The 26,924-nt window shown below is 36.6% G+C and overlaps 5 protein-coding genes and 1 pseudogene across 5 annotated transcripts; 2 read left to right on the top strand and 4 right to left on the bottom strand.

Moving 5' to 3' along the window:
- Nucleotides 1-40: 40 nt before the first annotated feature.
- Nucleotides 41-1,876, bottom strand: LOC145911327 (EARP-interacting protein homolog). The gene is made up of 2 exons (XM_082998638.1): nucleotides 1,299-1,876; nucleotides 41-1,098 (listed from the first exon to the last, which is right to left on the bottom strand). The coding sequence occupies exons 1-2, from the start codon at nucleotides 1,497-1,499 to the stop codon at nucleotides 130-132; spliced, it is 1,170 nt and encodes a 389-aa protein (XP_082854764.1). The 5' UTR covers nucleotides 1,500-1,876; the 3' UTR covers nucleotides 41-129.
- Nucleotides 1,877-2,333: 457 nt separating this feature from the next.
- On the bottom strand, nucleotides 2,334-9,689 carry LOC145910263 (dynein axonemal assembly factor 3-like). The gene is made up of 11 exons (XM_082997325.1): nucleotides 9,461-9,689; nucleotides 8,528-8,685; nucleotides 8,140-8,233; nucleotides 7,243-7,400; nucleotides 6,840-7,016; nucleotides 6,294-6,416; nucleotides 5,702-5,827; nucleotides 5,121-5,334; nucleotides 4,908-5,022; nucleotides 4,755-4,829; nucleotides 2,334-4,246 (listed from the first exon to the last, which is right to left on the bottom strand). The coding sequence occupies exons 1-11, from the start codon at nucleotides 9,525-9,527 to the stop codon at nucleotides 4,084-4,086; spliced, it is 1,470 nt and encodes a 489-aa protein (XP_082853451.1). The 5' UTR covers nucleotides 9,528-9,689; the 3' UTR covers nucleotides 2,334-4,083.
- Nucleotides 9,690-9,811: 122 nt separating this feature from the next.
- Nucleotides 9,812-12,402, bottom strand: LOC145910265 (peflin-like). The gene is made up of 4 exons (XM_082997326.1): nucleotides 12,010-12,402; nucleotides 11,806-11,944; nucleotides 11,196-11,339; nucleotides 9,812-10,714 (listed from the first exon to the last, which is right to left on the bottom strand). Exons 1-4 carry the CDS (start codon nucleotides 12,031-12,033, stop codon nucleotides 10,488-10,490), a joined length of 534 nt encoding a protein of 177 aa, XP_082853452.1. The 5' UTR covers nucleotides 12,034-12,402; the 3' UTR covers nucleotides 9,812-10,487.
- A 4,172-nt stretch (nucleotides 12,403-16,574) lies between these two features.
- On the top strand, nucleotides 16,575-18,093 carry LOC145912156 (galactosylceramide sulfotransferase-like). Its single transcript, XM_082999567.1, has 4 exons — nucleotides 16,575-16,597; nucleotides 16,762-16,879; nucleotides 17,052-17,166; nucleotides 17,246-18,093. The coding sequence occupies exons 1-4, from the start codon at nucleotides 16,575-16,577 to the stop codon at nucleotides 18,091-18,093; spliced, it is 1,104 nt and encodes a 367-aa protein (XP_082855693.1).
- Nucleotides 18,094-19,933: 1,840 nt separating this feature from the next.
- Nucleotides 19,934-21,598, top strand: LOC145912155 (galactosylceramide sulfotransferase-like). Its single transcript, XM_082999566.1, has 3 exons — nucleotides 19,934-20,083; nucleotides 20,482-20,596; nucleotides 20,757-21,598. The coding sequence occupies exons 1-3, from the start codon at nucleotides 19,934-19,936 to the stop codon at nucleotides 21,596-21,598; spliced, it is 1,107 nt and encodes a 368-aa protein (XP_082855692.1).
- A 515-nt stretch (nucleotides 21,599-22,113) lies between these two features.
- LOC145912154 (galactosylceramide sulfotransferase pseudogene) lies at nucleotides 22,114-23,695 on the bottom strand (annotated as a pseudogene).
- Between the last annotated feature and the right edge of the window lie 3,229 nt (nucleotides 23,696-26,924).

Below are 26,924 nucleotides of genomic sequence, written 5' to 3'. Positions count from 1 at the left end.
CTGTTTTTGATAAATCACTAATACAATAGCTACAGCTACAGTTAAATCAAGACTACTTTTTCATGATGTTTTCCCACGATTCACATTATTTATTTGCCGACACTCGCACATCTCACAGTTCAGGACAAACTACAACAGAATATCAAACTTCACTTTCTTGGGAACTTTGTTGATTACAACGCGTCCATCATAACTCAGAGAGGCAAAAGACCATGGATCCGCAGCACTCCATTCAACTCCATATACACTGTCTTCATGTTCCTCAAAAACAGCTATTAAACCATCTTTAGGAGGCTCTTTTTCAGCCTCACTGTCACTATCCCCTCCAGACACATCTTCATCCAGAAGTTGTCCATATGGCTCTGACGATATGGATGCTTTGTTGTGTAGCACCACCCTGCTGTCACTACCCCCACTAAGAACCAACTGATCGTGAAAAGGATTAAATCTAGCAGCCCACACCCAATGTGAATGTTCTTCAGAGAGAACAGTTAGTGGCTTGCTTGGCTCACGGACATCCCAGAACTTGACATGACAGTCATCGCCGCATGTCACAATGTGATACTGTTTGTTTGGGTTGTAATCAAGGTCTCTTGCCAACTGTCCATGGGCATTTTCGATCTTGAATGATTCACTATTGGATCTCACATCCCACGCCAATATGTTCTGACCAGTTGCAACAGCAAACTGCCTTGCACCATGATGAGGATTCCATTTGCCATTAGTAATGTTGCATTGATGACCTTTCCTTTGTGGCAGGTTAAAAGTTGACACACAGGTCGGCGTTGAATCTGTGATGTCCCAAAGCTGCATGGCGCCGTTACCCAGTGACATAACCTGGCAATCATCCTCCAATGGTTTCCATAGCACATGAGTAAATTGACTGATTTGATCGCTTTTCATTTTAGCAACTTCTTTAATTCCTGGTTGGTTCGTAGTTGGGTCTGTGCCATTTATCGATGATAAACCTTCTTCTGAATTGACCTCTTCTGGTAATTTCCATATTTTGCAGCCGGTTGTCAAGTCACTACCACGGTAAGAGCTGTAGCAAGTGGAAAACATCAGTGGATCGTTGTAACTGGATGATATGTGCCACACCTACACAAAAAAACATTTTTTACGCAGGCAGGAATAAACAAAATTATTGGAAACATGCACAAATACATTTTTATTAAAAAACATATGCACAAGGACTGGTTGACAACCCAAAGTGTCTTTGTCAATTGAAAAAGATCCTACATATGTACATTTATGTTTGATAATCAATAAGTATAATATCATGTTTATAAATAACTCACTTCACCACATGGATGCGGATAAACCAACTTCTCAAGTAGATTATTTTCATCATCAAACTCAATCAGATGGACTTGATTCTCTTGTCTTAGAGACTGAGTTGCTACAAGGTAACGCGACATATTTGTCTCTCCATTTTGGGCACAAAGGCATCTGGCTGGAAGCTCAAGTCCGTAAATGATCGGTGCATCTTCGACATCCATAGTTTAAAACAAGATTTACAGTGAAATGTAGGGAAGTTTGCTTCCAAGAAAACCTTTAATGTCAGATCTTTCCGATGCTGTTGGCATAGGAGGTTCCGTACCCAGTTGTTTGCGCTTTTGCATTACTTGATGCCAAAAAGTTTTGCAATCCTGGTAGTTTTTAAATTCAGATGCACAAATATCCCGTTTTACACGTTGCTTTTTGTCAATAGATCCACACTTTATTGCAACAAGGTATTCGTTTAAGCAAGGGTTGGTGTCAGGGTGACTAAATTTCGTTTGGTTCATTCTCTCAAAACTTTACCCAAGGTTTATTTGCATACATCTGCGAATTTGTATTATTATCAATAAAAAATAAAATACATTTCTTGTAGTTCGACCTTACTAACATCTTATATGTTGTCTATGCATACTTGTTCTGCTTCACTGAACACATACTGCTTATTTCAGATGTTTTGCTTTCGTATTTGAAACCATCAAAAGAATCCAACATTTCAGGAACAACACGTGTGTTTTTATACTGCAAATGAAATGTGAGTATTTTGTCGTATCCACATGGCTAGGGATACCTAAGGTCCTTAATTTTTAACTAGAATATTTTTGCATTTGTTTTTCTAGTTCCCTTTTTGCCAAGTTGGCAGTTTCAGCCATACCCTTGTCCTTGTTGTATTGCATTTTACAAATACAACGTTGCTGTTGCTGCCAGGTATATTATTAAGGTAATGCAATTTTGTTTTTTAATCCTAGTTATGCAACAACTTTTTTTTATTCAATGAAATTTACAAGCAAACGTTTTAAAGGTATATTACTAACAAACAGATACAAGGGTTACAGTTTTGTAAGAAACGACGAAAAAGCGAAAGTGGAATCTGCAAAGCGTGAAGCCAAAAGTGCGGCATTTGTTATGTTAAAAACCAACAAGTGACGAGACATCAAGTTTCGGGGGGCAATCAAAACGCACGGCAAGTCGTCAGGTTCAACACAACGCTGCATTGTTAAAAATAAACAAGAAACAACCCAATAAATTTTCCATTTCAAAAATAGTTTTTCAAGAGAATTCAATAACAGTCTTTCGTGCGACTGTACAGCAAAATGCACACAGCAGTACAGAAAAGTACGCGAAGAAATGGAAGTTAAGCTGCATTCGAAAGTGAAAAAACATGCATCAGTATTGTTCGTGGCGCAGGCATTACCGCAACAATCAACAAGTGGTTTGGGTTTGTTCGTACCGAAGTTTTTGTATAGAAAATACTTCACAAAACCTAAATGCAACTTTTGGGAGGACTTGGCCCGTGTGATTTTTTCTCTATTGTTGAAAAACAGAGTTTGAAGTGTCCCGTGCTCCGTACCCAGTTCTTAAACAAAACACTTCCGACACGAATATAAATGGTAAGGACAGATGATAAAAGTTAAACCAGAAACTTTCTCTGTACAAGCTTTTTGCACAGTCGCGCTCAATTTACCAGTGCAGTACACAGTAAAATTTTCCGAATTTGTGCGGACGGCGAAAGACAGACAACAAAACTCGACAAATTTACAGAACTGTGCCGTGACGTCACATATGCAAGACGACATTAAAAGAAGTGCGCCATATAGCGGTGAGCTGGGACCTAAATTCGCGAAGGTGGGCCGCAAATATTTTACAACCTGGATAACAATACGTTAAATTTATATTTTGGCTGATTATAAGGCAATAGTTTGGCCATCGTGAAGAGCACCACACAAGAAACCTTGGCTTTTTAAGGGGAAGATACGTTGGCACTTACCGATTGTGCACCGCAGTTTATATCGTTTATAAAGGGTTCAATATCACACCTTTTTGGATTATATCAATTAAACGTTGTTTTGGTCAAATTTTCTCAGGACGAGGCGTAGTTGTCAGAGGTACCGTGTCAAAAAAAGTATAAACCTACTTGTGAGGTACGGCACCGAATAAGTGCTGGTCCCGAAACTTACAGAGACGAACGAGACAAATGGGTATCGTATAAAAAGTTCATAAACAACACGGATTTGAGTTATGATACAAATGACATGAACAGATTTCGTTGCAACCAAAAATCACGTTGAACACTTTCGAAAGGTAGCAAAACGCTTTGATAATACTCTAAACGTTCAAAAAGTTAAAAAGCAGCGCTTGGCATGGCATTGTTCTTTAAATTAACGATGCAGACCTCGTGTTTCGGAAAGTTACTGGTCAGATCATTTAACAGTAACTTGCCCATGTTGAATTACAGTCAACCAGTCTATGAACGGTGTTTGGCAAGCAATACAGTTAAAAGAAAGCGACAGATGCAAAACGTCTTCGCTTTCAAATATAGTGAAAACAAGCCCCAAACGCGAACACGAAGAAAAAGTTACCGCCTCGAGACAAGGCCGTAACACAAGTATAATAATATTCTGTTAAGCAAATATTGGATAAAACATTGAAGCGTTAATAGAAAAATAATATCGGCCCGAAGCCCAAAGAAGTGCTTTCGAATCCTTTTGTCCCCTAAGCTTACGCGATCCAAAGAAGAGGGGTTTTTACAAAAATTTTGTTTCGCCAAATTCACCCCCTCACAGTGCAAGATAACCGCCAGTGACGTCATTGTGGGGCCGAACGTTTGACAAAACGAGTCAGGCACCCTTCAACGCTTGGGGGAAGATCGCCGGCTTTGTTGGCCGGATTGAAACCAACCTCGTCAGCCATGGTTGCTACCCGAGCGGCGAAACCGTCGACTTGTGCCTTATTGAGGTCAAGGATGTATCTGCGTGGATTTGAAGGTGAAGATCATATGATATATGTAAGGTGTTAGGTTGCAATAGGGTTTAAGAACACAAGAAATGCTACAGAGTGTATTTTGACTTGGGTCGTCATTTTGCTGGGTTTATCTAATGTTTTCTTTCAAGAAAATATGGTTATATGTTGTTTGACTATAATAAAAGTATTACATTGGAAACAAAAGTAAATTGCATGAATCTTATAATTAATTCAGCTAAGTGGAAATTTCAACAGAGGAGCCAATTCCTCACAATAGAATAAATAGCATTACATTAAATTTTCTATTTATAAAAGTCACAGAAACTGAAGATGCCTCTTCAGAAGAAATATATTTTTCTGATAGAAAACTTTTACAGAGCTGTCTGCTTGATCAGTGTGTGAAGCTTTACACAAATATTATTACATTAAATTGTTTATTCATGTGTTATCACAAGTGTGCATTTCATGAAAGTATCTCAACCTTTCTTGCACTAAACATAAATAAAGTAACTCACTTGACAAGCTCTATAGTCAGGGTAGAGTGATCGGCAAAGATGCCCTCTAGTGATGGTGTCAGATTCTGGACCATGCTACAGATAATTAAAAACAATTAAGACTAACTTGTGGTGGAAAAAACAAAAACAGTTATGCTGAATGTTTTTGTTTACCTTGCTGAGACAAACGTATAATCAAATAACTTCTTGAATTTTGATTTTTTAGGTAGTTCAGGAACAGAGTTGAGAGGTAGAAAATGAACACACACTTCTTCGCAACTAATCGGAGCTGAAAAAAATTATTTAATAAACTTCATTTTAAGAACAAAATTGAGGAAAACCTTGTGAGCAGTTTCAAGAAATTTACTTTCAATGTCCATAAGTTACCGTAGAATTCCCGATTTCCATGCTTGTGATTTGGTAAATCTTCATCAGTTTCCATTTCTCGATGTTCTTCTGCCAATTCCTTGCTTTCATCAAGCTCAACAATCTTGTTCTCCGTTTCCATATCTTCCTTGTCAGATTCAAGATGATAACTTTTGCCGGTTTGCAATTCATGGAACAATGCTGTGATGTTGTGCAGAGTAATATCTTCAGAACTCTGTTTATAAGGTGGAGTTTAAAGATGTTTGTTTTGCAAACAAAGTACTATCAGTTTTGATGATCAGCATCAGTATGATCATTTATTTAAACAGAAATAACATCAGCGTACAAAATCACATTCGTATTTGTCAGAATCTGTTGCCAAACGCAACACACACCTACATTTCAACCAGATTGAAAACAATTTGCATGACAAGAACAATCTTATTTTCCTGTTGGATACCATTAGGTTATTTAATCAACAATTAAAAGAAGAATAAATAATACCAGGCATGTACTCGCAAGGAATAAGATATAATATATTTGAAAGTTAATTCAAAAGACAAACATGCAGAAATAAGAGCAAGATGGCAAGAAGAATGTACCTTGGTTGGCTTTCCATTTGCTGTTTTAAGTAGTGATTTTTCTTCTGTGTCAATTCCAAATGCCAAGTAAGGACCTGTGACCATATCTCCCCAGTAACCACGACAAGGAACACGCTCTCCATCTCGCTGTAAATTAAATATTGTTTTTTATTTTTATCATTAAATTTTGACTCCAACGGACATGACACTTGTAACAAACAACATGTCCAATACCCCCTGTTTTATGAAACAAAGCGAAACACAAACCCAACAAAGTCAGTAATATTTACAGTTAGTTAATAAGAAGTCATGTTATAGAGCAGTAGAAACTAAAATGTGCTGATCAGGCCATATGAACAAAAAACAATTTTAAGTAAAACTGAAGTATGCACTTTGAATCGTCAATGTAATGTGTAAAGGATATTATATATTGGGAGAGCGGTTAATGCCAAGTAGCCATGAGAAACACTACTTTACAGGGAATATGTTTGTATATAAACAAAGTGTTCTTGAAATCAATCCTCGTTAAGTTAATCACATTCTTGTATGTTTTACTATGTAAATATTATTACATTTGTCTCACTAAATTCGGTCAAAAAAGTTTTCCTTTCACCTTTTTGATGACAATGCCACTGGCCATAGATTTGTTTGGGCGATCGTAAACCCCTTCCCTAGCCTCGAATGCAAGCCCATTTTCCCTCCATCGGAAATATTCCTGTTTGCAAATGACTTTGGCCTGAAATATGAAACAAAAATTAATGCACAATACTTTCATTAGTGCCATTTTATGTTTTAATGTCATTCATTTTTAACATCAGTTGTTTACTCAAAAGTGCAATATATTAAGTCAGTGGTTGTATTCAATATAGTAAATCAATGCCAATAAGTGTACAACACACAGTGAATACAGAACATAATATTTCTCTTGCAACTACTTTTGTATTTTTCGGTGCAAACTAATTACTCACCTACAACCCTATAATTTCCAACTAGTCGGAAATTTCCTACCGGTTAAGAACCACAAAAATTTTAAATATATATATCTTAAAAATGCATTGTGGTAAAAATGTAACACACTATGTCAGTTCATAGGATGTAAAATGTAGACATAAGGTAAGAGAAAATGTCACTACAAATATGATGGAAAAAATCAACTTACTCCAAGCTCATGCAGTTTCATAGATAGATCCCAGTCGAAAGCTCCGCCTCTTGAGTCATAACGAGTTGCAAGGTATTGTCGTAATCTACTGTCCCACATGGTATTTACATTAAAATACTTTGGGTCAGGATCACGCCAGAATTTAAAAATTCCCTCGAGGTAGTCGCGTTCTTTGTACTAAAAGTAGGTTTTAATTGAGTTACTGCTTTCTACAAAGCTTTGGAAATGCACAACAGTTTGTCATTCATGTAAGCAATGGAGCCAATAATGTGTTTTAAGTAATCTATATATAGGGCTACTGTTTTGATCTACCAGGTTTGCTTTACAGTTCGGTTAAAAATCAACTGCTAAAAAAATATGGTTGAAATGCAATGAATATATGCAAAACAGTAATTCCATTAACCTTTAACTGGGACATATCGATCGTTGGCATCCGCTCATCCGAGTAATCAAGATCTGTTATCATTTCTACAAACAGGTTTGCTTTCTCTTGTAAATACTGTAGTGTTTGTTGTCTAATGAGAGAATTCCCGTACAACTCCGCAAACAATTCAGCTTTTTCTGTCATACAAAATAGCCTGTGTATCTTTAATGCCCATTTAAAAATTAATTGTTTAAGCAACAACATGATAAACCAAGCCCTTTTTTTATATATTTAACCAATTTACAAAAATAATAAACAGCGGTTTGCAGCATCATTAGCAAATTTTCACCTCAGCATGGTTTGCATGAACACATAGAAAGATAAAATCAGAATCTATAATATGGAATATGGCTTCATGTAGCACAGACATGACCCAAATATTCTATGGTTTCTCCATATATAATGCAGTAGATTTTAGATACAAGTTACATGGAGTGGTGGAAAAAGCACAGTTGGTATGCCGCAACAAAAGTTTGAGTAGCACTACTTCAAAGTACTTTGAACAACAATATGTACCATGCAAAAAAATGCACAAATAGCACACTTTGAAGAACAAATTCATCAAACTTACAGAGAAAAATTTATAGTAAGTCTTTTTGTATGTACAAGTTGACATATGTTCGTGTATCTTAATTTAAGTACTTTGCCTAGCCATCGAAAATGTATTTTTGTACTTTGCTATTTTGCCCCCTACGAATGCAATTGAAAAAAATGGTGAAGCATAAAATAATTATGACATGAAAAGCAAATAATTTAATGAAAACAGCCCAAAACATAAAGTGGGAGTGTACTCTGGTAAGTGTTGAGAAAGTACACATGGAATGTGAAGCTTAACACATAATCACTCGCTGACTATAACAATGAAAACATATTCACCTTGTAAACCCATTCTGTGGGAAGGTTCAAGTGCCAAGGTTAACAAAAGAAGATGCTTTCCAAGAAGTTCAAGGTTGTTCTCAGCAACATAGATCTAAAAAAAAAACACAAAAACAAGTTACACGTATGTGGTATCTGGTATGTACCAAAAAGCAGGTAATTATATTTTGTCACAGTTATTTTGAAAAGGTGCATTTTTGCAACGCTTGCTTAATCACAGAAATTTTAACTTTACTTAAATGAAACATGCAAAATGATTATAATGGTGGTGACATGACAACCAAAACAAAAATAACATTTTAAAGTCAATGTAAAAAAAAAATTCGATATAATAAAAAGTGATTTTGAGAAACATTATCTTTGTCAGGCAAACAAAACATGAAGTTACATGGATTTTTCTGGCTAGGTGCCTTTTTCTATGAGCCATCGTCTTCAGGATATGACGACAATCTCCTGCTCCCAACATGAGAATATTTAGGACTTCCATCGATTCCCCGCCACTCACACATTCCTCTGCATGCGAAACTCCCTTCCATGTGCAGATATCTGACATGCACAACAAGACAGCTAACATTAAAGCATTCCAGTATTTATGGCTTGAAATAAACACTAATTTTTTGTGTCAAAATTTTGCTACATTGGCATTTAAGCTAGGATAAATTTTCCAAGAGTAACAGATTTTTCCTCAAACAAATATCAATTTTACAGCAAAACCTTTAGGTTTAGATAGATAAAGATAAAAGAAAAGATGAATGGAGTTAAAACAATGTAAAGTTTTGGAATTTATGATCAAAATATAAAGAACACAATTATAAAAATACTGGATCCTCAAACGACTTTTTGATCACGTCAAAAGAAAATTTAGTGTGAGAAATATGTTGCATGCATTTGTTGTGACAAAATTGCAAAGCCAATAACCAGATGCCGAATCAAGGTCTTGTGTCTTATTATATGACAGGCAAATGCCTGAAATATATTTTATACTTTATTTATGTGACACAATTCTGTAACAAACTGTGCAGCGTTTACTTGGGGAAGCAACTTGGTAAGTTAAAAGGAGAGCAACCGTTCACATAACAATGGTATGAGTCAGATAACAAGTTGCGCAAGGAAGGTAATGCAACACCTTCCGGATGGTGTTTATCAATGAAGGTAGTGGGAAGGATATATTGTACTCGTGAAGTAAACAAGGCCAAACAGTAGGAAGTGTTACCTTCTTTTGTTTGCAATAAACCACTTAAAACTAACAAAAACTATTCTAAAAGTTTATTTATAGAATGGAAACGAAGAATTTCTATTCAGAAAGAGACAAATGTCTTACCAGCTTGAAAGTCAAGTGCTGGACTGAATCCCCACATAGTGACAGAGCCAAATCCCTTGTCAGACATCGTGGTAATGGATGACACTCACAACTACAGTTCACAGTGATTCAAAAAATCTGCCAAATCTAAAAAACTAAACAAACATTTCAACAAATACCTAAAATATGAATGGGCAACATAACAAAAACATGCCACTGTGCTGCAATATCATCAATTATATGCAAATTAACAGAAATAACAAAAGCACATTAACACAAGAAGTATATGTACAAAGTCAGTCTTTTCCAATATTCCACGTTTGTTGATTTCTTTAAACAACAGTTTGCCTATTTTTTAAGCTTTACAAAAGCCTGAAAAAAGAACAATTTGAAGATAATTAATGCTGGATTAATATAAGTTTGAAAGAACAAATAAACAATGATTGCTTGGAAAACTACATTGTTGCAAAATAACCCCAAACATAAGCACAAACACAAAGGTGATAACGAGCTTGCTTGTTGCAATTTAGACATTTTCCACCTGTGACAGTGATATTTTGAAACAACAAGAACTAACGGGTCACCAAATGGCAACAAATGAAAGACGACTTATTTTTGGATAAACTCATGGTTATTACTCATGAATGTGATGTACCAGAAAAGCATACAAACGAATAATATGCACCAATAAATATTCCATCAGTTTTGAGTATATGCCCAAAAATAAAAATATTTTTACACAATTTGGCAACATGCATTTGTTAAAACAGCACCCACTGGAACTTCCAACACTAAAAACTGCACATTTACCAAAAAAAATTGAGTTAAACTGACCCCCAAAGTTTCCTACAACACTCAACAAGATAGAAACAACATATGTTCTGTAGTTAGACATGGGTCAAAATTAAGACTACCCAATCTTTGCATAGTGGCCTACCCAGAGACACACTACTGACAAAATAGCAATAGACAATCGAATATTTTAAAGTAACAAAAGTATACTAAAATAATAGCCTCCAAATATACTCTGCTCCAGGTTCAACATAGATTATTTCAGGTTGTTTACTGCAACACACATAAAATCATCATATCCTATCTGAGCACTTCCCCTTTTAGCAGTGTCTCGTTGCTGAAAGTCCCTGGTGAGTGACTGAAGCAGGAGACAGCAGTTTATAAAACTTTCGAATGTAAGAGAACCTCTACGTTCCACATCATATTTCCACATTGCAGTTCGCACAAAGTTCGGGGTAAGATTGAATCCAATTCTACCAAATGCTGAAAATATGTAACAGGTTTATTTGAAAAGTAAACAGTTTAGAAACTCCCAGCAATGAATATAGTTATGATTTCTTTGGTGCTATGATACAATTATATAAAATTATTTCATACAATATGCATGCAATGATAATTCAAAAATATGGCATGACCAACAGACCAAATATATATATATACATATTTTGATTTGATTCTTTGTACTGTTTGCAAAATGAAAATGCTTCACAATTAAATTTCCAAAATAATTTCATTATAATTCGCTACTTGTAGTTGCACAGTAGGCCTTGTATTAGATTACAGCAATAGCTAGGTCTGTGCCATGTGCCACATAATTGACAAGTCAAAGTGCCAACTGCCTTTCTCTGAGTGATGTTTAGGGGCTATGGTATAGCCAACTACAATGTGGTCTAGTTTTACACAAAAACACCAAATTGACCGCATTAGCACCCAAACAATGCCTAGGTGACAAAGAAGTACTGACTTGTGTGAAGTTCGTGTTCACTGATTGTTCCCGATCTGTCCTGATCATTTGCATCAAACACTTGTCTCCATTGGTTGAGGAAGTTCGTGAGTGAATTGAAGTCATACAAGTTGATCTGGCCCGTGTATGTGCGATCAAACAGCGCTATAACAATTCATAAAGTAAGTTAAAGTGATCACCAAAAAAAACATAGATGTGAAAAAATTTTGACATGTATAATTTTTAAATTTGTACATTTTCTCAAAAATACATCAGTTTTATTTTGTCAGGTTTAAGGACAAACTGGAGTTAAGGTAATACCATGACAGTGTTTTAAGTGCACTGCTAACTTCCTATCAGATCTCATTAGTTAGGGCTGGTGATGAGCCTGTCTTACTTGCTATTATAAAGTTCAAAAGGTTAAGAGATATTGTTGATATGGCTCGGTTATTTGAATATTTTCCACTTGCAATTACATCTTTAATTCACTGCTGTGTTAATTTCTTTTTGTTTAATTTTAAATGAGGTGATTTATCATTTTGAATGGTCATATTATGTGACTTAGATACTACATAACACAAAAAATACACAAATGAACTGATAGATAATTAAGGAACATCCATATTCTTACTTATCATCTGATAACAAGTGCTTAACTGAAAAGGAGACCAGTCATTATTAGTCAAGGCCTGTTGCAATTCCACAGCTGAAATCATCCCGGTCCCATCGACATCAACCGACCTAAACCACTGAACCACTGCTGGTGGCACCTAAAACAATAAAATAAAACATTGTAACTGAGAAAAGGTATTTTAGTGAAAACATACAAAAATACCTGTGGTTGTTGTTGATAAGCCATTGTTGTAGTTACAGAAATTAATGGTCAACAAAATTACAATTGATAGTTTTCTGAAGTAAATCAAACATTTGTATTTGTGAAATTAAAAGGACAACATAACAAAGAACCTCTGTTTGCAAAGATTTAAGTTTTATTCACAAAGGATTTAACGTTTTAACATCATTTTATTTAGCCTATCACAAAACATCCGAGCATGAGATTGTTTGTGGGGGGGTTTAGCATAGTATGACACGTTCAAAATCGCTTGTTTCATAACAAAAAAGATTTACTAGCAGTATACAAAAAATTTCTAAACCTTGAACCACAGGACAAAACCTCAAGCATAATTTACATACCCGAATTCTGAGCTGGTGAAGTGCAACATAATAATGCGAGTAATTAAATTGTATGTTACATTTTACACAGAAATAGGGTAAAAGAGAAATAAATTAGCCTAAAATGTAAGATGAGTCAGAACACTTCTTTGCCAACAATACAAAGAAAACCATTGTACAAATTACACCTTCAGTTATCTAATTCAGTTTTGATGGCGTAAAACTATCTAAGGTCTGTACTACATAATTAAACATAAGACCTATGGCACTTTTTTTAAGCTCGACGAGCTGCTACAAGTTTCGAACAGATTTACGGATTATGCTTTGGATTCGCAAACAAACTATAACGGACCTGATAAATGGCTAAATTAACATGTCCCAAAGGAGTACCAAAAGATTATTTTGTTTCGGAGATTAAGATCTGGAAAAACAATAATTAATAATTAACATTCATCCGAATTTCTGATAGAACTAGCACATTAAATGCATTCCGTATGACCCGAAGGCATTTGTTGGTAATTAAATGTTAAAAAAAAACACTAAAAAAACTTAAAAAATGTCCTGCTGGGGCCGTAAACCCCTCATGTAATTTTGTCACATAAGTGATGATGCGAAAAGATTTGATTGTGCAATAATATTTTTGCTTTCCCCTAATATTTAATCAAGCTTTACTCTGCTTTTTTAAGCTTTTTTTGCAGTTCTTTACAAAAGATGCAACTCTCAAAATAAGTATAGGAATGTCCCAACAGTCTTTTTGGCAACAAAGACTTGGCATCTGATTTTTTAACAAGTTACACAAGACGTTGACCGAAAGGTACCACAAAGTGGAGACTAGTGTGCCTGCTATAGTGTAATAGCTAGCACAGTGCCACTCAACAGCTGCACTGATGAGACCTTACAGGTCGAAACAGTGCGTGTACACACCCTGTCTGCAGCTTTACACAAGAAGAAACGCAACTGCGTTTTTTGAGGAATACTGATGATGCCGAATTGTAGGAGAAATATGTATATCAGAATCAGAAACAATATAACTTCAAATGACGTGTCCATTTCTTTGTGAGCAAAAAGTTGGATTACTAATTTCGTGAAAATTCTTATCCTGGAATATAATGTTATCAGATAATTGAAAGTGTACATTTACTCTTCTATGCAATGAGTCAATCCAAGAGCAGAGGAGCTCAGGCCATATAACTCATTCTTTCAGACACTTGACTCGGTGAAGAGACTCCTGCCGGATACCCAATAGTACTTTACGGTCCTCAATTTTCAAGTGTAAGAAGGTAATTTTGAGAAACTGTTTAGTCCATTTAGAGGCCGCCTTCTCGGCCCAGCGCCTTTTAATAATGAAGCAAATTTTGTATTTTTCGGACTCAATTTTATTAAAGCCAAGTTATGCGAAAGTTAAGTAAAGGCAAACAACCTGCTTCAAGTGCGAGATTCGATGGGACAAGTGTGTATAACAAGCCTACAATGTTCCAGAGACGGAGCTGGCAGCGTTCCATTAAACCAGACGTTAGAAGCGAACAGCAGCTGCAAACAGCGACCTAAAGGTTAACGCCAACTTTGGCAATATTACGCGTCTAAAACACCCCAAAAAATTTAACGGAAATATGCGAGACAGGTATGAGATAATCTTGAAGTCGAAGGAATGAATGCCAGTGCTGTAGACCGATTTTCATTTCAAAAAGTTGTTATGTTGTTATTTTCAAAGTCAATGAAATAACAACATACGGCATGGAAAAGGAGATTTGTGCTGTTTTTGAAACTCAAAAGTTGGTAGTAATATTTTCTTATTTTGGATAAGAATAAATGAGGAACGTTGAACAAAAAAACGGAATATGGCGAAATATTATGTTGGACAAAATATAGGTAATTTTGTCTGAACATAGGTCGTTTGTTGCTTGCTTGGTGGTTCAGGTCACAAAGTTGCAAATGAGCCTCGGAATTTGACCGCGCTGTTTTGCACAGCATCAAAACGAGCACATCCTTATGTAGGCTGCAGCATAGGAACCTTTTTGTATTATTAATCCGCCTGGAAGCGTTTCTAAAGATTTTTTAATTCTGATCAAGGGGTTAAAGCAAATTTGACACCATTGTGCGAAATTAACAGGAGATGGAAAAGAAAAGTTTTATGCGAATAAAACAAACGCGCTGTACGAGTGTTTGACAACGCTTAGAAATCTTATTTAGCACATAATGTCTTAAATTTCATTTAAATAATGATAAAAGTTCTATGAAAAAGTTTAGAAAGACATTTGAACCAGAATTTGATACTTTTAGTATTGTTCTGTGGTTTGTGTTCGTTGGTCTAAATATGTCACCAACTTGCTTCTGCTTATTGTCTGTCACTCAACTCGAGGAGTGATTCAGTTATCTGTGTTTGTTTTGCTCTCAAAGTTTGACTGAAGCAGAATTAAGGACGGTGCTGCAGAAAAGTCTGCAAATAAGCTGGTAGCTATTATATGAAAAGTTAAACTTGAGCTTAATTAACAATTTTGTAGCGGTATGTATTTGATTGTAGCGGTGGTATAGGAGTTGGTTATGAAGCCATTGTAAACGTTCAACTATATTTACAAAATCTCTTTGTCATGACAGTGAAAAACTTTATGAAGTTCCTTCTTATAGTTAACTCTCACAGAGTCGACTTCCAACTTATATGTAATCCTTATGGCTTACAAACAGAGATTAACAGCAAACTGCAATAAGCGTAAGAGGGAAGGCCTCACGCAGTGCTCTTGTCTTATCTTGATCAAAAAGGTTTTTAAAAATATAAATGTAGGGACACAAATAGTGCGACCAGGAATGTATGGATGGCATTGAATTTTGAAGTTACGCAGTAGCAGGAGAAGTTTGGAGTGAAGACATATTTAAACCGTGTTGCGTGATTTAGTGAGGTACTCGCCTTGTCTTAGAAGTCGTTTAAGCAGTGTATGTGCGTTTTGTATAACAAGGCAACAGTTGAAAGTAAACTAAAATGTATAAAACACAATTATTATTTTGGAGATATTCTTGTCTATGGTATGATGTGGTGTTTGTCATAAGAATAAATCGAATTTTTGGTTTGTGGCAAAAGAAACGCTTGGTGCTTCTTCACGCATAACTGGCAAAGCATAGGTCGAACACCCAAACCGCAGCAGCTGAGTTTACACACCACGACAAGTGTAGTGGACAACTGAGGACACAGGTCTACTGAAAGTAGTTTATCGTAAATTGCCCAAACCAGCACATTTTCGTGTAAATTGCTTAAGCAGCCATGTTGTCAATGTCGATTAAGTTTGCAGCAGTTCTTTCAAAAATACCTAATTTTACAGAAAAACAAACACACCTTTTTAGCTTGAAAATGCGGTGCTTCAGAACATTAAAGTTTGTCACAATTCCGCTGTTGTTCTGCTGCTTTGTGTATTACTCTGGCTATTCAATAAACACCACAAGGTAAGTTGGAATTAAACAAAAGCAAGGAGTATGGTCTGCACCATTACTGCTTCTCACTGCACATAACTGTAACATTTATCTTTCTCAAAGCTCGTAATACCTGCTTCAAACCAATAGGCAATATATAGCTTTAATGACCATTGGTGAAAGAAGCGATTCTGCTTATTCTGTACATGTATACTTTTAATATGTAAATAAAGCCATCTTTTCAAACGTTTTCTGTTCATTGTGGGTTAACTACGAAAAAAATATTTAAATTCGAAGCAGTCGTGATAAAGGCAATTTGTCTATTGCCAGATTGGGTTAATGTTAATATAAGGATTTTTTTGCAAAAAAAGCCATAATAATTATTGAGAGCTCACAATGATAAGGAATTTTTTGCTTGTAGACTTTATCGACCGCTTGTTCGAACCCCCAGTAGGTTTGTGGTGATACGACCTCCCAACACAACGAGCCCGAGTCCGACTTCTTCTCAATGGTAAATATTGGTGCAACGGCTGCAGCAAAATCATAACACCGAGCGGTTATAGATGTGTATTTGTTAACTTTAAAAAGTGATTTGTTCTTGGAGGTTTGATACTGAGGAATTAGACTTGACATTACTAGTTACTATAGTTGGTTGCTATTGTTACGAAATAAGACTTGACATTCGAAAATTTATATTTGTTTTTCAATGCTTCATATACTTTGTTAATATTCGACCTGCAAGACACATTTAATATGATTTGTTAATGAACTTACAGGGCAGGTGTTACGACGCCGACGGTAGAGACTTTGTCACTCGACGCAAATAACATGATAGAAACGTCCCTGGAAAAGTAAGTTCAGTTTTTTCTTTGCATTAAAATATTTTTCGCTCGAATTCCTGCAATTCACGTGAGTGAAAGTGCTGCAAGTAAAGTTAGGAAAATGGGAGCTTTTGTCGTGACAGGTTGTTGTTGATTGGTGAATTTAAAGTAAAAATATACCTTTTCATATACAGTCTCACCTACAACCATGCCAGTTCAAAGGGTGATTCATCTGATTTTACGGAAAACTGCAAGCGACAAAACAACGTTATGTTCCTGAAAACTCACAAAACAGCTAGTTCGGCCGTGCAGGTGCGAATATGGTTTGTTTTGCTGGAAATTTAAACATGCTGTTTCAAATCCAGTAGTCTATTTATTTTTCGTGGATCCGCATAAATCATGTGGGTAAAATGCCTGTAGCTTCACGATTTAGTGCGATTGTCAATCGAATTCCTCAAATCTTATTTTGGATTTCTGCTTTCAGAATATCCTTCTGCGTTACGGTGTTCATCACAATCTTACATTTGTTCTGCCGAAAAACAAACACGACTTCGGTTATCCTGGAAGATTCAACACAAAATCTATTTACAGTCCTAAAGGTAAGTAACGCGTGCTTTCCATTCTTGTGTCTGAACCGGGTTATTTATTACCAAAAAAACATTTCAATATTCTTGGCAGGCTTGAAGCCATCGAATATACTTTGCCACCACATGCGGTTCAACCAACCGGAAGTGACGAAAGTAATGCCACCGGATACTTTTTACTTTTCCATCGTTCGAGAACCCGGATCCTTGTTCGAGTCGATGTTCGATTACTTGTGGGAACTCGTGCCTGCATTCAAGCGTGTCGGACACGGTGAATCACCGGAAAAGTGGCTGGACAAGGCGGAGGAATATTTTCGATCGAGTAGCCGCGGTCCCTACTGGTTCTTTGCTAAGAATCCCCTGATGTACGACTTTGGTTACGATAACACGAATGAAACCGAACATTATATTAAAAATGTGATTCAAGAAATCGAGAAACAATTCGATTTGATTCTTGTCTCGGATTATTACGAAGAATCGATGGTACTGCTCAGCGACGCCCTCTGCTGGTCATTGGATGAAGTTGCGTGTCTTAGTTTAAACGCAAGACCTCAAAGCAAAGTTGATTCCGAAGCAAAATCACGATTGAGTGAAAAAGCCCGACGTTGGAACCGCGCCGACGCCGCTTTGTTCGACCACTTTAACGCCACCTTGTGGCAAAAAATTGAGAAGTTTGGATTTGATCGGATGAGGCGTAAGTTAATGGAGCTTGAGAAGATCAAGAGAAATCTTACGGAAATTTGCATCGAAGGAGGGGAAGCCGTGGACTCATCCATGATAACAGATCCATCGATGTTGAAAGATTTTTTTAGGCCACCAGGTGTCGCAGTGAGAGCATACAACTTAAGGAAAGAAGCAAAGGCGAATTCTCTTTGCAGGGAACTTGTAATGCCGGAAAACGCTTTTAATAACTTGGTGTTTAATCGCCAGGTTAACACATGACACTGACTTGTTTGGAGTAATTCCAATAAATCACGGAAACAAAGGAATCTGAGGCTGTATCTACACGAATCTAAGGAACACACCTTTACACTTGTAATTCCTCGTTGTTGTCGAGTTGTATTTGTTGTTATATGGAGGTTGTTTGCGGGCGTTTTAAATAACGTGTATGACTTGAGCGATATTGATGATAGATTTTGTAAAGGGCTTTCTTCCCAATGAATATTCTAAACTTATGTAAGTTAGGACTATTTGGAAGAAATATAGTACGTTTAAATACAAAAAAAACTGTAATCAATACAAGTATAATTTCTAGTCGAGATTTTTCAAATGCAATGTTTTAATTGAAAATTACGCCAGGTCTTTCCCATGAGTTAGTTACCAAACTACGATATTTTTGCAGTTCGACGCTCACGATAATTTTTCTCTCCATGTTCGACACTCAATAAAAATCGACGCCCTGTACGCAAATAAACGTATAAAAGAGAAAGAAGTCTCCAAAACTGGACTTGCGTATTCAGTACAACAATTGTTATTTGGTTTACGTATGCAGAACCACACTTCGAACACATCTCTGCTGAATATAGAGTTATGCAAACAGGCTCACCAGGTGCTTGGGTTGTTAATTGATTGAAACGTTCCCTCTTAAGTGATAGCAAATTGTTAATTACAGCGAAGAGCCACTCATGATAATGGAAGTTTACGATTATGTTCTCTTCGTTGTTCTACTTATTTAACTAGTATTGTTATCCAATCCAATAAATGTATACCATCGATAGGACGGAGACATAGTTACAGGAAGGGTCCTTACAAAATCGTTTAAAATGGATAATTAAAGAAAATATCCCGAAGGTAGGGGAAAAAACAACTTTTTTCAGAGGCTTTTTGTTGTTTTATCGCTATATGAATCGTTATACGTCATCACAGTTGACAGCCAATATTGTGAAATGAGTCAATTGTGAAAAGTGGCAGACAGGGGTTTGTTCTGAATCAATATATTGCTGTTTGCTTTTTTTCTTCGATAAACAAATGGCACCTAATGCTCATGTAGTTATAACGTGGCTACTGTATAAGGCTTGGCTGTGGTATAGAAGCTGCTTGACAAGCTTAGAGGCTTTTTTATACGTGTGCTGAAGATACGATTCAAGAAAGTTAAGGTTCATAGAGGTTGCCGTTTAAAGTTATGTCGTAGCTATAATTAAAATAGCATGTAATAATTCGACCAATTACCTAAAGACAGTAAGTTCCGCAATTAGTAAGTGCGGAATTTCTTCGAACAAAAAAAACTGAAAGTTTCGTTTTCAGGCAATAACATTGAAAACGCCGTGGACTGTGTTGTTGTGTTGGTTTCTAATCCGGTAAAGCCCCTATACACACCATGTTATTGGAGGGACGTATCAAAAGGATCAAAGTATCTTTTGCTTTATTAACATGTTGCTTGGTGATGTTTGCCATTTTTGGATACAACTTGGAAAGATACTCACAAAGAAAAACGTAATATTTCGCACCAATTAGCATATTTGCCGTTTTTGACAGAATCTTACTTGTAGAAGGAAAGCAATTTCCTTTCGCTGTATGTGAGCTATGTTAATTCTCTCTCATCCTGTTGTACTGTGTGTTTCCATTCTCTCTCGTCTGTCAGCAGGCAATGCAAACTTTCTGTGTAATTTATAGGGACGTTTTTCAAATACGATTATGAACACTTAAAAGCCACTGAAAAAAAACGTAACAGGTATTGAGTTGAATCAACTAGTTAAATAGGTCGTTAAACGTTTGTAAACTTTCATAATTTGTTGATGGGAACATAATGTGAAGGCGTTTTGTTTTATCTGGCTACGTTGTTATGACCCCGACCAATAATTGTGCCTTTTTTTATTTCAGTAGCCGGAATTTCAAAACCCAGCATACTACCACAAAACCTACGGACGAATGCAAGCGGCAAAACAACGTTATGTTTCTAAAAACTCACAAAACCGCAAGTTCGGCCGTTCAGGTTGTCAAAGTTATTGTCAAAATGGAGATAAACCACCGTGTATATTACTGAATACTGCCCTTCTGGCAAACTTTATTTTATTTCACCGTGTATATTTCTATGTTTTAAAAGCGGAATGACAAGTAATTTGAAACTGTGAAGTCACGTATTTAAAGGCGGTTTTAAGCAAGCGCAATTTTTTTGGAAAGGTTCATAAGATTGATTTCATATCGTAACATTTCGATTTAAAATATAAATTTCGAGCAAGGTTTTTATCTTCATTATTACTAATTACTAATGAATATTGCAATATTGGATGCGTTTTGTTCTTTTCCTTTGTGGCCGCCATTCGCATATTGGGTTATGGGTTATTTTTGAAGGTTGTCAACAGCATTGTAATATTTAAGTATTTATTTCAGAACGTTTTGTTCCGCTACGGCATACACCACAACCTGACGTTTGCGCTGCCCAAAAATAAATACAACTTTGCTTATCCAAAAACGTTTTACGCCAACACTGTCAATACTCCATACGGTAAGCGTAAGATTTTGTAGACCGAAAGCCGAACATTATTACACAATCTACAAACAAAATGCTTTGATGGATTGTAAAACTTCAATGTACTTCGACCGTCAACAACAGACTCTACCAACAACAGAGAGTATTATAAGTTAGTGATTTTTGTATTTTGCAGGGAACAAAACGTTCAATATACTTTGCCACCACATGCGGTTCAACCAACCGGAAGTGACGAAAGTAATGCAACCGGATACATTCTACTTTTCCATCGTTCGAGAACCCGGATCCTTGTTCGAATCGATGTTCGATTACTTGTGGGAACTCGTGCCTGCATTCAAGCGTGTCGGACACGGGGAATCCCCAGAAAAGTGGCTGGACAAGGCGGTAGAATATTTTCGATTAAGCGGTCGTTCCGCTTACTGGTTCTTCGCTAAGAATCCCCTGATGTACGACTTTGGTTACGATAACACGAATGAAACCGAACATTATATTAAAAATGTGATTCAAGAAATCGAGAAACAATTCGATTTGATTCTTGTCTCGGATTATTACGAAGAATCGATGGTACTGCTCAGCGACGCCCTCTGCTGGTCATTGGATGAAGTTGCGTGTCTTAGTTTAAACGCAAGACCTCAAAGCAAAGTTGATTCCGAAGCAAAATCACGATTGAGTGAAAAAGCCCGACGTTGGAACCGCGCCGACGCCGCTTTGTTCGACCACTTTAACGTCACCTTGTGGAAAAAAATTGAGAAGTTTGGATTTGATCGGATGAGGCGAAGGTTAAATGAGCTACAAAATATTAAAAGCAATCTTACGGAATTGTGCATCGAAGGAGGAAAAGCCGTGGACTCATCCATGATAAAAGATCCAGTGATGTTAAAACATTTTTTTAGGCCACGAGATGTCGCTGTGAATTCTTACAAACTTAAAAAAGAAGTTGAGTCGAATCCGGCTTGCTGGGAATTGGTGATGCCGGAAAACGCATTCAGTAACATCGTTTTTGACTTTCAGTTTTAAAATCAAAAATATTTCAAACCCCAAGCAAATTTTTGTGTTATGGATATTGCAAAATATGCAGATAATAACATTCAGTATATTCTTTTGATTTTCCTTGCATATATGTGTAACTGAAATCAAGTAAAGTAAGGGGGAAGCCGCATTATAAACCAAAAAAACAACATTGTTGTTGTTGTCATGCGGCTCGCTTAATTTATTTGTGTTGTAATTTCCATTCATAGCTTCAAAGCATGTTAAGCATGATTGGCATATTAGGATTCTGCATTCATGTTTAAGCTGGAATAAAATAAAACCGAGCTCATTTACTCATCAAATTGCCAGGGTTGCACAAGAAACAAATATCAAAACAGAAATTGAATGCTGAACTGGCAATGGTCCCAAATATTTTATTGCAGTAAAGAAAATGTCAAGCGAGCAACTGAATTGATGCAAACTACTGATGATACCTGCATGCAAAAAAACAAACAAATTAGTGTTTTTTACCTGCATATTTTTCAATACCTATGACCCCACATTCAGCTTGGTTTAGGACTATTCTTGATTTTAAACTGAAAGTCATAAACGATGTTACTGAATGCGTTTTCCGGCATCACCAATTCCCTGCAAGTAGAATTGGATTCAACTTCTTTTTTAAGTTTGTAAGAATTAACAGGGACATCTGAAGGCTTGTAAAAATGTTTTAACATCAGTGGATCTTTTATCCTGGATGAGTCCATCGCTTTTCCTCCTTCGATGCACAATTCCGTAAGATTGCTTTTAATATTTTGTAGCTCATTTAACCTTCGCCTCATCCGATCAAATCCGTACTTCTCAATTTTTTGCCACAAGGTGGCGTTAAAGTGGTCGAACAAAGCGGCGTCGGCGCGGTTCCAACGTCGGGCTTTTTCACTCAATCGTGATTTTGCTTCGGAATCAACTTTGCTTTGAGGTCTTGCGTTTAAACTAAGACACGCAACTTCGTCCAATGACCAGCAGAGGGCGTCGCTGAGCAGTACCATCGATTCTTCGTAATAATCCGAGACAAGAATTAAATCGAATTGTTTCTCGATTTCTTGAATCACATTTTTAATGAAATGTTCGGTTTCATTCGTGTTATCGTAACCAAAGTCGTACACCAGGGGATTCTTAGCGAAGAACCAGAATTTTGAACGACCGCCTGAACGATAATATTCCTCCGCCTTGTCGAGCCACTTTTCTGGTGATTCCCCGTGTCCGACACGCATGAATGCAGGCACGAGTTTCCACAAGTAATCGAATGTCGATTCGAACAAGGATCCGGGTTCACGAACGATGGAAAAGTAGAATGTATCCGGTGGCATTACTTTCGTCACTTCCGGTTGGTTGAACCGCATGTGGTGGCAAAGTATATTGAACGTTTTGTTCCCTGCAAGATTACAAAAATCACTAACTTATTTTGAGCAAACATAAATTAGTGTCTAATGTTAACGTTAAAGGTACATATTCAACTACATCAAAACCCTTTGAAGCATTTTATTTACAAATTTAGCAATGAAATGTACAAAAATAAATAATCATTCCGACTTTAGACTTTTAAAGTCTTACCGTGTGGATTTGTGACGGCGTTGGCGTAAAACTTTGTTGGATAAGCAAAGTTGTGTTTGTTTGTTGGCAGTGCAAACGTCAGGTTATGGTGTATGCCGTAGCGGAACAAAACGTTCTATAATAAATATAACAATGTTATTGGCAACCTAAATAACCCATGGCCCAATATGCAAATGGCGACCACTAAGGAAAACAACGAAACGCATCCTGACCCGCTGGCCATTGAACCAATTTATCTTAATCTGTAAAGATGAAAACGTTGCTCGAGAGTTTACATTTCAAATGGAAATGTTACGGTTGAAAATCAATCTGATGAACCTTTCCAAAGAAATTGCAATTGACGTCAACTTAAAACTGGTTCAAATACGTGACTTTACAGTTTCAAATTGCTTGTTAATTCGATTATAAAACATAGAAATATACACGGTAGTTTATCTTTATTTTGGCATCAATATTGACAACCTGAACGGCCGAACTTGCGGTTTTGTGAGTTTTTAGAAACATGACGTTGTTTTGTCGCTTGCAGTCGTCCATGAGTTTTGTGGTAGTATGGGTTTTGAAACTCCGGCTGTGGAAATTAAAATTAAACACACAAGTTATACACGATAAGAGAATACATCGCTCACTTCCTAAATTTATTCATAAAATGAACGATTCAGTACATTCATGAATGTCGCGATAATATTATTTGCGTTAAAATATACAGCGGAAATTTTCTTCCTTACGCATAGTGATCAATGGCAATGTTAATTTAAATTTCAACACGGTCAGTCGAAACGCAACATAAACAGACAATCGTACGTTTTTCTTTGTGAGTATCTTTCCAAGTTGTATCCCAAAATAGCAAACATCGTCAAGCAACATGTTAATAAAGCAAAATATACTTTGATCCTTTTGATACGTCTCTTCAATAACATGGTGTGTATAGGGGCACAGTCTACGGCGTTTCCAATGTTATTGTCTAAAAACGAAACGCACAGTTTTTTGTCCGAAGAAATTCCGCACTTACAAATTGTGGAAATTACTGTCCTTAGGTTATTGGTCGAATTTATTTTTATTCGTACCCAAAACACTCTTTTTTTAAAGCTTGATGCATACCTACTACTGCTTAATCTTGTTTTGGTCCTGATTAGTGACCTCTGTATTTTCAATATTCTGTGTGTTCAGCTACTATATCCCGTGGCATAATCCGAGGCATTTTAAGGTACAAAGCTAAGCCTCACCAACACCACTAGTTGCATGCTAAGCCGCATTCTAGCTTAACTACTTCCGTTGACTGCTGAAACCTTAGCCAACGATGCTGTGATTAATTTATTTGTGCTGTGATTTTAATTCACCGCTGCATATTTTACAGTTGTTAAAAACGTCCAAATTGCAAAAGTATGCATGATCAATATATGAGGATTCTTCATTCATTTGATCTACAAAACCGAGCTCAATTTACCTCGAGCAAGAAACAAATGGAGAACAGAAATTGAAATATTTACACAAATATACAATATACAAATATACAAAAAAACACTGTCTTGGAAAAGCAGTTGGAAAAGTTTGTGCCTTGAAAGAGGCAGAATTGAAACAAGCTTCTGGGCATAATTGTTTTGTGATACGAACATTTTTAAACCAGAATGCTATTGAAAAAATAACTTACATCGTCAAGCGAGAAAAGGTAACATTTAATTAACCCTTTAGAGCCCCATGACTTTAAATACCCATACAAGAAAGGTTTCTGCTTTTTCGATTTTTTTTTACCTTTAAAGCCCAGAGTCCTCCCTTTGCCCTGATCTACATATAATTTGAAAACCGGTAGCTATAGGGATTTTTTGATTGACACAGCAAGCACGCCGGAAGGAAACGCAAAAGTGCTTTATAAGCTACATTTGCATGTGTAAAAAAAACATTCAATTGGTGAACAATTTGCAAATAAAGTCGGTAGTCCTTTAGCTAAGGCATTGTATAGTATCTATAATAGTATCTAAAGTTTGCCAGAAGAGCAGTATTAATGTTATAGTTTTGCGAAAAACTAGGACTGAGATTTTAATGGTTACTGTGACGTTTAAGACTGTCTGGTTGCTTTTCATGTTTCGTCAAATTGCAGGAAGTTTTGTTTACGTAACTTGTAATATATTTGCTTCCATACAAATGCAACGTTGAAATATGTTTGTGTCAGTTCTAATGCTCACACAAGAAGAGGCTTACGTGACGGAAAGTTTAATGCAATCAGACTGAGTTTCTTTTGGTGCGAATCTGGCACTAACGTGTGAATTTGCGCTGTCATTTTGATAGTTGTAAAAGCCAGTGTTTGCGCGTAAATCGCTAAATTATGCTTGAGTCTATTAACAGAACCGCAGCACAACACTGTTCCAGATTAACCGACCAGCTGTGCGGAGAAAGCTATACAATATGCCTGGGTGTGTTGAAACCCTGCGACTGAGAGGCAAGCATTCCAAATGTCGGTGTAGGAAAAATAGACTTAAGATTTACCAAAGTTATTGAAAGTGCAGTAATATTTCATGCAATGGCATGATTGGCAGGACCGCCCCACTGCGCAGGTCCTTGCTTGGCGATCACAGCTATTGTATCGCGATAATCAACCAAGCCTGCAAACCTAATGTTATTGAAAGTATTGAGAAAAACAGCAATTTTTCAAAAGTTTTTAAACATGCAAAAGGCAGTAGGGGTTTGATGTAATGATAAAAGAAAAAAGGTTACGGTGATCCAGCAGCCTGTAATTTTGCTATAATCCAACCTAAGCCTGTATAAGTATTGTGCGTCAGAACTACAAGCTTAGATTGTTGTCATATATGAAATTATTTTACTACAATAGTTATTACAGTGATCTTATGTAGTTATTACGCCTACTAATAGCAATGGTGTTGTCCCCACTTTCTTGTTTATCGTCATCTGCAGTCAAGCATACTGAAATAAGTTGAGCGTAGTTTGTGACCCAATTGGGCAAAATAGTTGCCGACACGCCGTTACGCACCAGTGGCCCTGAGGAAGTTATACTCGCTCTTAAAGTGCTGTGTTTCACTTCCTGGAATTCTGTTTAAAAAAAAACTCGTTTCTAGCGCCACTTACTTCAAGCGTTGCAGTGTTTACCGGGTTGCTTTCTACATTTGGTAATGCTAAATGTTTTTATCGTCATGCTACAACTGTCGCGGATTGAATTCTCTCATAGCAACATTTTCGCCTTTTTTTAAATGACTGTCGATTTGACGTAGGGGGCGATGTTTACATTTAACGCGTGGTGAAAGAAGAAACAAAACAAACAGCTTACTTTATCCATAATAGAAACACCAAATGGACATAATAATTTTGCACATGTATTTACACTCGCCAATGTCCAGCACGGTATACGGGAATTCTTTCGGCAAACAAAGCTAGCTCTAATGTCCCCCTTTACGTTCTAATAGATTTTGTTTCGCCAAGTGCAGCTTTGAATGACACTCCATAGAGAGTTCGATTCTAAAGGGCTTGGTTTTGTCAATGTGTAGGCAAGAACGTGTTTGAAAACGCACTTTAGTTTCTTCACCGTTTAGCATTTATCTACCAGCACAAGAATTATGGCTAATGTACGAAGGTAAGTTATATGTACAAACAGAGATATACGTAGTTTCCTACATTTAAAGAACCAGCTGACCCGAATCCGAAACTTCTAAAAGTTTTAAATCATTGACATTTATTGAATATGTGAAGTTTTTGTCAAGTCATACTCATGGACACGCAGGGGCGCCAGCGAGCTTGTCCAATAAATTGTGTTCGT

This window comes from Ascidia mentula, chromosome 8 (assembly GCF_947561715.1).
Source record: "Ascidia mentula chromosome 8, kaAscMent1.1, whole genome shotgun sequence".
Lineage (NCBI taxonomy): Eukaryota > Metazoa > Chordata > Ascidiacea > Phlebobranchia > Ascidiidae > Ascidia > Ascidia mentula.
Note: the sequence above shows the minus strand (reverse complement) of the source record. Positions and strands in the feature narration are given on the sequence as shown.

What these genes read in the sequence shown, in the direction of transcription:
- LOC145911327 (XM_082998638.1), bottom strand. Translation starts at nt 1,499, where the DNA reads ATGGATGTCGAAGATGCACCGATCATTTACGGACTTGAGCTTCCAGCC. An exon ending in ATCCGCATCCATGTGGTGAA is followed by an intron (nt 1,099 to 1,298) that starts GTGAGTTATTTA and finishes TTTTTTGTGTAG; the next exon opens with GTGTGGCACATATCATCCAG.
- LOC145910263 (XM_082997325.1), bottom strand. Translation starts at nt 9,527, where the DNA reads ATGTCTGACAAGGGATTTGGCTCTGTCACTATGTGGGGATTCAGTCCA. An exon ending in TGAAACTGCATGAGCTTGGA is followed by an intron (nt 6,417 to 6,839) that starts GTAAGTTGATTT and finishes TTCATATTTCAG; the next exon opens with GCCAAAGTCATTTGCAAACA. An exon ending in TGGAAATCGGGAATTCTACG is followed by an intron (nt 5,023 to 5,120) that starts GTAACTTATGGA and finishes AATTTTTTTCAG; the next exon opens with CTCCGATTAGTTGCGAAGAA.
- LOC145910265 (XM_082997326.1), bottom strand. Translation starts at nt 12,033, where the DNA reads ATGGCTTATCAACAACAACCACAG. An exon ending in CTTATCAACAACAACCACAG is followed by an intron (nt 11,945 to 12,009) that starts GTATTTTTGTAT and finishes TTATTGTTTTAG; the next exon opens with GTGCCACCAGCAGTGGTTCA. An exon ending in TGAACACGAACTTCACACAA is followed by an intron (nt 10,715 to 11,195) that starts GTCAGTACTTCT and finishes ACATATTTTCAG; the next exon opens with CATTTGGTAGAATTGGATTC.
- LOC145912156 (XM_082999567.1), top strand. Translation starts at nt 16,575, where the DNA reads ATGATAGAAACGTCCCTGGAAAA. An exon ending in ATAGAAACGTCCCTGGAAAA is followed by an intron (nt 16,598 to 16,761) that starts GTAAGTTCAGTT and finishes TTTCATATACAG; the next exon opens with TCTCACCTACAACCATGCCA. An exon ending in CAGCTAGTTCGGCCGTGCAG is followed by an intron (nt 16,880 to 17,051) that starts GTGCGAATATGG and finishes TTCTGCTTTCAG; the next exon opens with AATATCCTTCTGCGTTACGG.
- LOC145912155 (XM_082999566.1), top strand. Translation starts at nt 19,934, where the DNA reads ATGACCCCGACCAATAATTGTGCCTTTTTTTATTTCAGTAGCCGGAAT. An exon ending in CCGCAAGTTCGGCCGTTCAG is followed by an intron (nt 20,084 to 20,481) that starts GTTGTCAAAGTT and finishes TATTTATTTCAG; the next exon opens with AACGTTTTGTTCCGCTACGG. An exon ending in CACTGTCAATACTCCATACG is followed by an intron (nt 20,597 to 20,756) that starts GTAAGCGTAAGA and finishes TGTATTTTGCAG; the next exon opens with GGAACAAAACGTTCAATATA.